Source organism: Sphaeramia orbicularis, chromosome 16 (assembly GCF_902148855.1).
Source record: "Sphaeramia orbicularis chromosome 16, fSphaOr1.1, whole genome shotgun sequence".
Classification (NCBI taxonomy): domain Eukaryota; kingdom Metazoa; phylum Chordata; class Actinopteri; order Kurtiformes; family Apogonidae; genus Sphaeramia; species Sphaeramia orbicularis.
This window is the reverse complement of record NC_043972.1, coordinates 21,686,424-21,698,676: the sequence shown is the minus strand read 5'-3', so window position 1 is coordinate 21,698,676 and position 12,253 is coordinate 21,686,424. Positions and strand designations below refer to the sequence as shown.

Genomic DNA, 12,253 nt, shown 5'->3' with positions numbered 1-12,253 from the left:
TATGCTGTGTGTGGTGAATACTGTACATACCAAAAATAAACCATTCATTCATTCATTCATTCTTTTGTCAGATTTATGATTAGAATTGGCAGTAGCTCTGAAATGTTATATATATATATATATATATATATATATATATATATATATATATATATATATATATATATATATATATATATATATATATATATAGGTTTGTTGCACAATTTAAGAATTATTTACAAGAAGAATGATGCAAAATTACACTTGATGTCTTGACTTCATGTCTTTTATGTGCTGAAAAACAAAATAAACATTATAAAGGGATGAATGTTTTCTTGTCCAAACTTTTTGGGGAATTTATGACAAGAATCAAAATTGAAATGTGTTTGTTTTGTAAAAAATAATATATATCATGATGTGAAATGTCAAGTACTTTATGTGTAGATTGGATTTTGAACAGATAAATTACAGCTCACTGTTGTACTCTACTGTATGTAACGCTATGTAATTCTACTCCCTACCAGCAGGTGGCGGTAGTGCACTATTTTCACCAATAATCCTCCAGGACGACGCACAACCTTTGACCTGAAATGTACTTCCTACTTCAGTTGGTTTCATGCTCTTTAGTCCTTGGATGGTTTAGTGCAAAAATGCGATAAATCCCACATATAAAGGAAATAAAATTCCGCTTCATCTGTCCGGCTTCATAGAGGGTTAACTGGACCCAGTGTTTGACCGAAGAACAGGTAAGAAATGTGTCCAAACGTCACCTAACCTCTGGGTTTAATGTCCCATACGCGTGTTCCCACACAACAGTCAGACTGGAAAAGGTAAATAGAAACGGGTTTTTCAAGAGTGTTAGAAACACCTACGAACAAGATTAAAAAAATAAAGTGTACGAAAAGTTTAACAGTGGGCTAATTTATATTGTATATTTTATCATATATATGTGTGTGTATACATATATATATATATATATATATATATATATATGTGTGTGTGTGTGTGTGTGTATACACCATCTAACAGCAGTCCTGATCTACGATTTTAATAAAAATGATGTGACTCAGAGACTAAATGTACTAAATCTTACATACGGTAAGACATAAGATGAATCACAAAATAAAAGACAATAGTGCTGGTTGGCTGATGTTTCAAATTATAAAATAAAGTCTTATGCATATATTTATTGGTTTATGTACATTTATGTAATAGATTTATAAGTCTTCCAAAAGAAAGAACCTGTAAAGTGAATGCGCAGACACTGTTTTCAAGTAGATCTGAGACAAACATTCCTTCGGAGTAAATACATTCCATCATTAACTCTCAATTTCACATTTTGACCCAAGCCTGTATCTGGTAAACTACAGCAAACCAGCATTTTTAATACATTTTTCTTTATTAGTGACCCAACTTGGTAAAATTTCACTACTTCTGTTATATTATATATTTACATGTAGACCAGTGTTATACAGCTCCCAACTCCAGCGATCAGGCTGACAGGACTGGACCAGACTTGGCATGCAAAATATTATATTATATATATTTTTTTTTTTTAATCAGTAAGAAACTATCAAAAAAATTCTAAACAAGTACACTTAACTTCTAATAAAGACCAACACAAGTTGCCTTTAATGTTGCCCTTAATACATGACATTTAAAAACTTAGCACCATTTTTGGAGTGACTTCCAAATGAATTCTCAATATTTAACATTGATCACCACTGATTAACGTATTACCTTCTTAATTTTTTGTTTTGAATACACGTTTGATTTTTCTACATTAACACCAATTTAAGTTGAGTTTAATAAAAGTACATTTTTCCTAGCGGACTGTTTGTTTTGTTGTTGGCTGTAATCATATAACTGAGGTTTAATGGTTGATACTGTAAATTTTTTGTCATAAAACATTTCTGTTAAATAATGTTACCTGCTTTGTTCACAAATGTTGTCAAACTTCATCCTGTGCTTTTCTTTTTCATAGAAATGGCCTCTTTACTGAACCTGAGACCGCTGTTGACCTCCCTGTTACATGGTAAGTAGGAAAGTGAACTAAAGTTAAACAATGAAACATTTTACAGAAATCCTCCTCCTCAGTGTTTGGCCCCTCCATGCAAGACCCTCCACCTTTGAACACCTTTGGCATTGAATTGCTCTTTGTGACCTGTGACCTGTGACCTTACGTTGGTGTTGTGGACATGAACATACTACTACTACTACTACTACTACTACTATTAACATAGGATTGGACAGTAGTCAGTTTAGGGCGGGGCTTACTCAAGGGTCACTTCTATGATGTTGTGTAAAGCTGTCTGTTGTATGAATGACAGCTGAATTCAAGTGTCATCTTCTTACTCTGCAGTGTCCCAGAATGCCTCAGCATGGACGGCACCCCTCCTCTCCAGGACCATGGCCACCCTGAACCAGATGCACCGCCAGGGGAAACCCAAACCTCCTCCGAAGACACTCGGGGCCACGTTTGGTCGGCCGCAGATGAAAGCCATCATCCTGAAGACTATGATCCGCAAACCAAAGAAACCCAACTCAGCCAACAGGAAGTGTGCTCGGGTGCGTTTGTCCAATGGGAAGGAGGCAGTGGTGTTCATCCCCGGAGAAGGACACAACCTGCAGGAGCACAATGTAGTCCTAGTCCAGGGGGGCCGGACCCAGGACCTGCCTGGTGTCAAACTCACTGTGGTCCGAGGGAAATATGACTGTGCTCATGTGATCAAGAAGAAACAGTAGAAAAAGAGACTGAACCAGGATGCTGCTGTGTTTTATGTTTATTTGATGTTTAAATAAATGTGCTGATAAAAATGTCATGTGTGAGGTTTTACTGTTGGAGCAGTCACATGACCAGCTGAACATGAGATTATTAGATGTACAGTGTCTGTAAAATGTGGTACACTGTGATCTAAAGGGTGTAAGGAGAGAGTTTGGAAATTTTCATTCTATTAGCATTACAACAGCTTAAAAAATTTGGACCATTAAGGTCCAGTTTACATGGCAACACTGGGATGAAAATGACAAAATATTTTATCAGATGTGCTTTACGTTTAGACAGCAATGGTGTTTTTGGGGGTTGAAAACGCAAAATATTAAAACCACCCTCCAGAGTGGAAATTTTAAAAATGCTTCACTTTCGTGTTAGCATCTGTGTTTTCTCATCGTGTAGAGTTTACATAACAGGCACGCAACAGTATAGGAAAACAAAATGATGAATTATTTCCCTGCGACAGACCTTCAAGTTGCCCTAGCCACTCTAATTTACATGCAAGAGAATGTGATTGTATTTCGTTATAGGGGAGAACAGGAAGAGAAGTAGAAAGGTTCTACGCAGGCGTTTGGTCTTGGTGGTGGTAATGCCACCTGGCGTGCATACTACATTGATAAATAGGAGATTCCACACACTTTCGCATTTTCGGTTCAGATCGTTACCATCTAAACATAGCCTAAGATTGAAATGTGCAAGAAGGGTCAAAACAGCCCTAAATGATGTCAGAGAGTTAACCACAGACTTGATTGAGTCTTAAATGTTAAGACTCAAAACTTATAATGACATGAACATTGTGTTTGTGTCTGTGAAACCTCTTATTTACAAGTTAATTCACCAGCTCTTAACTGTAGCCTTTGACCATCACAACTGCAGTTACCTAAGGCTACATTCACACTGCAGGTAAAACTCGCCCTAATCTGACTTTTTGACCATATGTGACCCATATCAGACTTTTTATGTCTGAACAGCACAAATCTAATTTTATCACACTCAGCATATTTGAATCTTGCTGGGTCCTGCCTCCTCCAGCGCAGTATTGTGACGTTTGTTGCATTTCAGGGATGTAAAAGTAGGATGAAATGTGACATGACCATTCAAACTGAAGTCGCATTGCAAACCATCAGATATGTATTTAATTTATAACCATATATGAAAGTGGCCTGGGTGTGATCTATGCACTCAGACTGTCAGATATGGGTCACAGTTGGGCAAAGAGTCAGATTTGGGCCATTTTTGCCTGTAGTGTGAACATAGCCTTTCATATGTGTGGAACCCCTCAAGATCCACATTCACCTCTGTAAACCTGTCACCTGTGTGATGTCACGTCTTCATGTCTTCTTCTACATATGTTGGTCACTTCAGGACTGTAAACTGTTCACACATGAGTCTGATGGCAGTCGTATTTAAAATATAATGTAAACAACCACACAAAAATAGTGGATTTGAGTAAAAAATCTGGATTGAGCATTAAGACCTGCAGTGTGAACATGATCAGACTAAATCTAAAACCAAGTCTGAATTGTGGAAAATGTCAGCATGTCACTCAAAAATAATCACAGACATTTTCCCCCTTGACTAAATAAATCATCCAGTTCATTCATTTCTTGTGTAAGCGTGAATCGCGTTATCTAACTGTCCGTCTGACTCTTTCCAGGAAAATAGGACACTGTCTGTCCATGTGTTTCCACTATGTTAAAACCCAGGCTCATGAGGACATTTCATTCTTTACTATTAAAAACACACACCTTTAGGACTGTTTATAGTAGTATGAGACATTTGTCAACCAAATACATTGAGAAGAATACAGCGTTATCAGAATCAGATTTATTGCCAAGTAATTTTTACATTACAAGGAATTTGTCTTGGTTCTGTTGGTGCAAACAGTTAAAAGAGCAGATATCAAAAATAAAAAATAAGGAGAAGAATATAGAAAAACAGAAGTGTTTGCCTTCAGAAGTGAAAAAAGGTATTTCATATATATATATATATATATATATATATATATATATATATATATATATATATATATATACATGTATGTATGTATGTATGTATGTATGTGTATATATGTATATACACACACACACACACTACCATATGTGCTGAAAACTTATTGAAACACTTACATTTGCACTATTGTTGCATTACTTTATTGATATTTTATGTTTATTTCCAGTGAGATATTACCGAGGGACTTTTTCTAATGGCACACAGTGTTTTCACTCTAAAAATTGTAAGAATTGCTCAACAAAACTGCATTTAACTCATTACTGGGTACATTTGTTTCAATTTTGCTATGGTTTGTAATGATAATATTTTACTTGCTGTGCAAAACACTGTTTTTTTTTTAACCTATAAAATCCCTGTGACTTACCACGCAGTCTCAGAAACACTGAAATGTATTTTTTATTTATTCATTTATTTTTTAATTTAAATTATTTAACTTTACTTTATAGGTATTTTTACCAACTTTTGCTAGAGATAGACCATATAAATTAATAATAGCACATGAAAATCTTTCGTTACAGCATCACTTTGCACTGATAGTATTATAATTAACCTGAAATACACAGACTTTATGGGACATTAATAGCTCAAAAAGTTACAATCACACCTACAAAAACCCAGATTTTTTTTACACTTTTTTTTTTTTTTTTTTTTTTTTAATTTCTTTGAGTTTTTTAGATGTATGTTTTCATTTATTATTATTTAGTTTTCTTTCTATTTTTGTAGTGCTTTTTCCTTCTGGTAGAACTGCAGACAGGGATTTAGATGAACAATAAGTGGAATAAAGTGAAATAAAACATACATATGTTGTCAAAAGTATAATCTTTTACTCCAACTGCAGATTTTCTCCTCTGATAAAAGACAAAAATCCCTGCAGAAAGGTTCATTTGACTGCGGTTACATAATTTGGCTCCATTAACTTAGATTCACTGTCATTATCACATTAACTGAGTTGGATTTGGTTCACCTGGTCTACTTGTGTAATAATGGTTGTATAACATCAAAAGGATACACAATCAGGTTATACACAACTTCCTGGACTCTCAAGATATAAGCATATAAACAGTTATGTAACACCAGGAAAAATAAAACATAAAGGTGATAGAACTCCTAAGTTTTCTCCAGTAGAAAAACAGAACATGTGTAACGTATTATTACAGGTATTACTACTGTTCTAAAATCGACACACTGACTTACATTTGGTTATAGAGCAGATTTTAAAGTATTACCTCTTCTCTCTATATAATTGAAGGCCTACAATAAGAAAAAGAACACATTTAACCTTCAGTTCAAGTGAAAACCAATAGGGTGAAAGTAATTAACTATGCAAAAGTACAAATCAGTTTCCAGTATCAGCGACAGAACTAAAAACATTATGATACCTTTTCTCTATGTTCAGTCTGTTTTTGTTTTTAATTTAATTTTGTCTGCTCAGTTTTCTTCTTGTTCCTTCTTTTTCCTTCTTTTACATTGTTTTTGTCCTGTTACAACTTTTCTTTTTTATATCTTGTTGCTTCTTTTTCTTATTTCTTATTTCGTCTTGCTATGCCCTCCATGCAGTTTTTTTTTCTTTTTTCTTTTTTTTTTCTCATCTTGCTTCTATTTATTATGTTGTTGTCTCATTGAAGCTTTTATCTTTTCCTCTTCCTATGTTGTTTTCCTCCTTTTCATCCTGTTAAAATGTTTATTTTTTTCTTCTTTGTCCTTTTGTGTCATTTTTGTGTCCTTTTTCTGTTGTTTTCTATTTTATTTCCATCCTTTTTTGTTAAACTTTCTTTATAGCTTTGATGTTTTCTTCTTTATGTTGTTTTCCTCTTACATCCTTCTTGACTTGTTACATCATTAATGTTGTTTTCATCCTGTTCCATCTTTTAGGTTTCCTTCTTGTCTCTTCCGTCTTGTTGCATCTTTTTCTTCTTTGTTCTTTTGTGTCATTTTGTATTATTGCATCCTCTCTATTGTTTTTTGTCATTCCAAGCTGTTTTCATCTTGTCTTCTACATCATTAATGTTGTTTTAAACTTTATGTTTTTCTTCTTTACGTACTTTCCGTGTTATTTTTATGTTTTCATCTTGTTATGACTTTTATATTTTTTGCTATTTGCATCTTGTTTCATTTTGTTTCTTTCATGTTATTATCTTTTTCAGTTTTGTCTTTTTACGTTGTTTTCTTCGTACACCCTTCTTATCTTGTTACATCATCAGTGTTGTTTTCATCCCAGTACAACTTTTCTTCATTCTACAACCACTTTCATCTTGTTTCTTTCATTACCTTCTTCTGTCTTTTGTTTTCACTCTTTTGTACCTTGTTTTTACTTGTTTTGTACCATCTCATCTTTTAGTGTCCTAAGTTTTTCTTTTTATATATTTAATGTTGTCTTTGCCTCATTATTCCATTTATTTCAAGAATATAAATTCATTAAAAGTGAACTAGATACTTGAGAAGAATATTGATTAAAAGTAAAATTGATACTCAGGTAAAATTCCATTTAAATAAACTTTTAGATTTGATTTATAGGAAGGAAGGATCAGTGAAACCTGTTAAATCTTCACTTTTGTAAACTGTAAAGCTCCTCAGTTTTTCTCGTTTTCCTCTTTTGTCTTCTTGTGCAGGGATTAAAGACAGAATTAGATTCCACTTCAGCTGGAGGCTCACGTGTTTGTGTCTATAAATGCATACTCCCCCTTAATCCTTAATCTGTCTCTTGATTACATTTTGCAGGAAGCCTCAGATAATGACATCATTGTTTATCTGAAGCCCTGCCTCCTCACGGTGACATCACTACACACACACACACACACACACACACACACACACTCTGTTACTCCGACAGTCGACGTTCAGACACACACTCCATCAACAGCAGCATCATGGCAACATTCGTCTCTGTGAGTACGACACATAATTTAACCTCTCATATTGTCATTTTCATTTAATGTTAGTTGTGTCATTGCTTTGTTCGATACTCTTTGAATATTAAATGAAGATTAGACTTAAAATTGACAGAAAATCCATCTGTTATGAAAAGAAAATGATTGCAGCGCTTTGGGTCTGGATAATACAGGATTAGAATCAGCTTCTGATGTCAATCAATCATTAAAATGGACAGGAAATGAAGTAAAATAGCTACAAAATTATGCTTTATTGTAAAATAATGACAAGGTGATCAGTTGTCACATCAGAGTCTTATCATGGGGGAAAATTTTTACAAAATTAATGATAGTTTTTGTAATTAACCTTTATTTAACCATCTGTTGAGATCAAAAGCTCTGATCGGACAACATTGTATATCATGTTTACTGTTTTACAATGTTAATCATACTAAGCACATTTAATTAAAGTTACAAATCTAAATATTAAACAGTAAATAACAGTAAAACACAGGTACTAAAGTGTGGTGATAAACATGCAAAACTGTAAAAATATAACTGAAAATAGCTGAGAATTAACCTTTAACTGTGACAGTCAGAATAAGAGTATTTTAATGTCTTCACTTGAATATTGCAAAAAACAGACATATAATTTATTTATCATTTCAGTCAGTTACAGATGGTACGACAGTACTTTCTCTCTGCTGGGCTTTAATATAAAACATCAGCCGTATTTCTGAAAGTTTGATGTGAACCATCCGTGTGCAGCAGGTTTTAATGGGTTTGAGGTCTAATTAAAGCAAAAGTAGGTCAGCAGCAATGGCTCATGGGAGCCCCCTGTCCTGCATTTCCATCCAATGTCCTCAAAGAAGGACACTTCTGCATGGTATTTATTTATTTATTTATTTGGTCTCATTTCACATCACTGACTGATCTGAGCTGGATTCAGAGCTGCTGTGAGAACTTTTTGGTGTCAGTGTTTGTTTTGTAAATGTGTCCTGGTTTATTTGAGCTGCCAGGTATCCTCATCTGGTTTGAGTTGTGTTTTTCTGTCCTGTCTGTAATAAAAAAAGAGCCTGAAAGTCTCAGTGGGATTTCAAATGGAGGTTGAGATCAGTTAAAGAATTAGTCCAGTGGTTTTCTGAGCTTTATTATCAATAAATCCTCTTTATGGGCAAACAGCAGCAGTGGATTTATCAACAAAAATGATTGCCTGTGTATGTGCAACCTGATTTATCGGATCCGTCTTGGCTGAAAACCATTAGAACACACAAGTAAGCCTTGTCAAACTAGGTCACATCTTATTACTTTGGGAAACTCTACTTCACAACAAAACAGGCACAAAGTCTAATAGCGAGCAATTAATGACTTGAAAATGGACTCATGTGAAACACTGATGACAGAGGCAGAGGTTTATAACAGAGTGGGTTTGAGGAAAGTCTCACCATACACTGGGAACAGTGAAAGGAGAAAGAAAGACGAGGAAAATGAGTGAGAATTGATTGGATTTGGTAACAATAAGGACAAAAAATGATCTAACTGCTTCTTTAAGAATTAATTGCATTGTTCATTCATGAGACCTTCAGTTCATGGACTTCTCTTTACTGGTGTAATGCATAATAATATAACCTCTGAGGGGCGCTGCAATGTCCACAAACCTCCACAAACAAATTAGTATTACTTTCTCTGGGGTGTAAAGGAATGACTGAGTTAGAAACAAGGTGATAAGTTCAGTGTCTTTAGTTTGACTGTTTAACTGTGTTTCTGTGCTGCTCATTTTTATGCCTCATTTGAAACATTTTTCTGCTTCTAAGTTTTAATTTATTTATTTTTTTTTTTTTTTTTTTTTACCATTCAACCTGTGTTAATGCTGGACATTCCTGTAAAATTCAATTGTAGGGCATCTAAAATGACTAAAATGACTTCTCCTACATGTACTGCTTGTAGTTGGTCTTCAGTGCACTTCAGCAAGTTGGGTTTTTAAGCTTTGGACTAAGAATGGCTCAAAGACTGTTTAAATGACTAATTGTGGGTATCACAAAAAAGTATCACAACGGCACGCGCTTGAAAACCCTCAGCCTGACTTATCAGGCAAACTACTGCCACCCAGTGGCCTGACTTATGAGTGCATGCCAAAGTTTTTGGACGGATGGATGAACTGATGGACAGACGGACAGATGGACGAACAATTTATGACAATACCCTGTGGTCAGTGTGACAACGGGTAAAAACGCAGAATGTCAGAAAAAAGTCCATGTCACATTAATGATAAAAAAAATTTTAAAAAAAATCATGGATATGCCAACATGTTTCAACTCCAAAGGGTCATATTTGATCCAACCTTGATTTTTCGCATATACTTGTTGCATTACTTTCTGCATTTTCTGCTTTTAACTGAGTACAAGACCCACTGTTGAGCATTTTGGATGTTTTAGATGCTTTCCCCAATTTTTTGCACAAACGTTTGAGAATAAAAGTGCTGAAAAAAAACCTTTGAAGATGATTCCATCATAAACACAGTCCACTTGTTTACATAACAAACCGAAACGTCACTCGGGCCTTTTTGGAAATTTTGTCACAAAGTGCATTGTGGGAATGGGAATTCCACGCCGCAGCAATTTTGCTGCCTCTTTGTGAGTGCTGAAACCAAATGTGGCCTTTACCTCCATCACTGACTGTACTCATTCTTTAAAACAACCCTGGTGGCTTGTATAATTTTCCGTTGTAGTGATCTGGCTCGTTTTCTTGCTGAATCTGTGAGAAACCGTTTTCACTTGGTCACCATTCCCACAATACACTTCACGACAAAATTTCTGAAAAGGCCGAGTGACGTGTTTATGATGGAGTCATCTTCAAAGTAGTTCACTGTGAGAGAAGCGGTTCAGGTGCATAAGCACAGAAAGACTAATGGATTAGTGATAATTAGGCTATCATTCGGATTTCATAAATTTGAAGAAAAATTGTGATGAAAATCCTACACTGCTATAATAAATTTTGTTAAAAAAATTGGCTAATGATCTATTTTCTCGAGTCCCTGTATTGTCATCACTTTTCTCCCCCTTATGGCATCCCTGATGTGGATAGTCCCACTAGCACTGGAGAGAAGTCATGTTAGAAGTGTTTTTGTAATCTGTGGGTTTTTCTTCCAGTTGGTTACATGTCATCACTGTCCCGTCGTCTCATCCCGTCACGGTCTGGTCTATAGAGACTCCCTGTCAGCTCTGTCCAGGAACCTGAGGGTCCCGGGCTGCCCAAGAAGACCCCTCGGACCACATCTGAAGGGACCCTACCTGAAGGACCCACATATGCAGGGTCTTTACCTGCACAATAAACACGGCAGACTCACCAGGTAATTCATTGTACAGCTGCATGTGTCTGTCTGCTCAATTTATGTCATACAGAAGATGACAAAAACTTTGCTTGCAATCCATTTTTAATGCCATCATCCAGAGATCATGAGATATTTTTTTCTAAAGATAATTAGTTTATTTATCTCAGTATCATGAAAACTGTCCGGTTCATTTTTTTGTCCATTAAACAGTTATTGAGGAAGAGATGTGTTGACTGATACTGTTCATGTTAATCATTTTTGGTTTAAATCAGATGTTGCAGTTGTAAAGATGTCATCTACATAGGTCTGTTCCCATGAGAAACATAAGTAATAACAGAAACATTTTCTTGTCTTATGAGATTGAGTTGATTAATAACCATTATCTCAAGAGAACAAAGCTTGTTTTCTATTTTCTCGATAACAACTTTCCCCATCCATCATGAGAAAACTAGTTTTGTTATCTCAAGCTAATAGAATAATTAGCTCAAATTAAATTGATATGAAGATAACAGCAATAAAAAATAAGCAACGCCTCTGTAATTTCACTCACTCTGAAATAAAATGAGAATATTATACAGGTATTTCTATTTTCAATAGTCTACAATCACTCTTTTACAGCAAATGGTACTGTTATGTACTGTGGACCAGAGTGTATATCCTGTCAACTAAAAAAAAAAAAAAAAAAAAAAAAAAAAAAAAAAAGACTTGGTGATTTTAGTTAAGGTTATTATTTATCTTTTATTATCTGTCTCATGATTTACTTTCTAATAATTCATTTCTACAACTGTGCCATCACTTGATAACTTGATCTGTCTGATCTCACAGAACCGCTCTCCCAGAATCCATTGCTCTGGCTCGCTCTAAACCCTCAGGCAGTATGAGGCACCTGGTCATCTCTCACCTGAGGAAACTGCTGACGATAAGCACCGCCCACCGTCCCTGTGGCCCCTCCCAGCATCCATGTGAGCTCCAGCTGCCGGTCTGACCTGCATCAGCTGCAGGAGAGCCATGTTAATGATGAACCATTCCAGCAGAGGGCGCTGCAAAGGACACTGTGAGGTTTACTCTGGAGGCTGAGGGGAACTGGAGAAGGAAGAGCTGGAAGCTGAAGACTGAGTTTAAGTACTTTGGAGTGTAATACCACTGATAACCACATGGGGCTGACTGCAAAACTCCTGGATATGACTCCCAAATGAAGAAGTCCCACACTGAAATATCTTCTTGTACCACCTTTAGTTTTGATTTGCTGTGGTATTGTTTCAATGAGCCTCTACAATGTCACAAAAT

General features: G+C 35.4%; 1 protein-coding gene across 1 annotated transcript; it reads left to right on the top strand.

The window, feature by feature from the left end:
- Window positions 1-559: 559 nt before the first annotated feature.
- mrps12 (mitochondrial ribosomal protein S12) lies at window positions 560-2,804 on the top strand. Its single transcript, XM_030157879.1, has 3 exons — window positions 560-728; window positions 1,967-2,017; window positions 2,345-2,804. The coding sequence occupies exons 2-3, from the start codon at window positions 1,969-1,971 to the stop codon at window positions 2,725-2,727; spliced, it is 432 nt and encodes a 143-aa protein (XP_030013739.1). The 5' UTR covers window positions 560-728; window positions 1,967-1,968; the 3' UTR covers window positions 2,728-2,804.
- Window positions 2,805-12,253: the final 9,449 nt, after the last annotated feature.

Excerpts from the sequence above, each read along its gene's own strand:
- mrps12 (XM_030157879.1), top strand. The coding sequence starts at position 1,969 with ATGGCCTCTTTACTGAACCTGAGACCGCTGTTGACCTCCCTGTTACAT. Across the intron at positions 2,018-2,344 it reads GTTGACCTCCCTGTTACATG|TGTCCCAGAATGCCTCAGCA; the intron begins GTAAGTAGGAAA and ends CTTACTCTGCAG.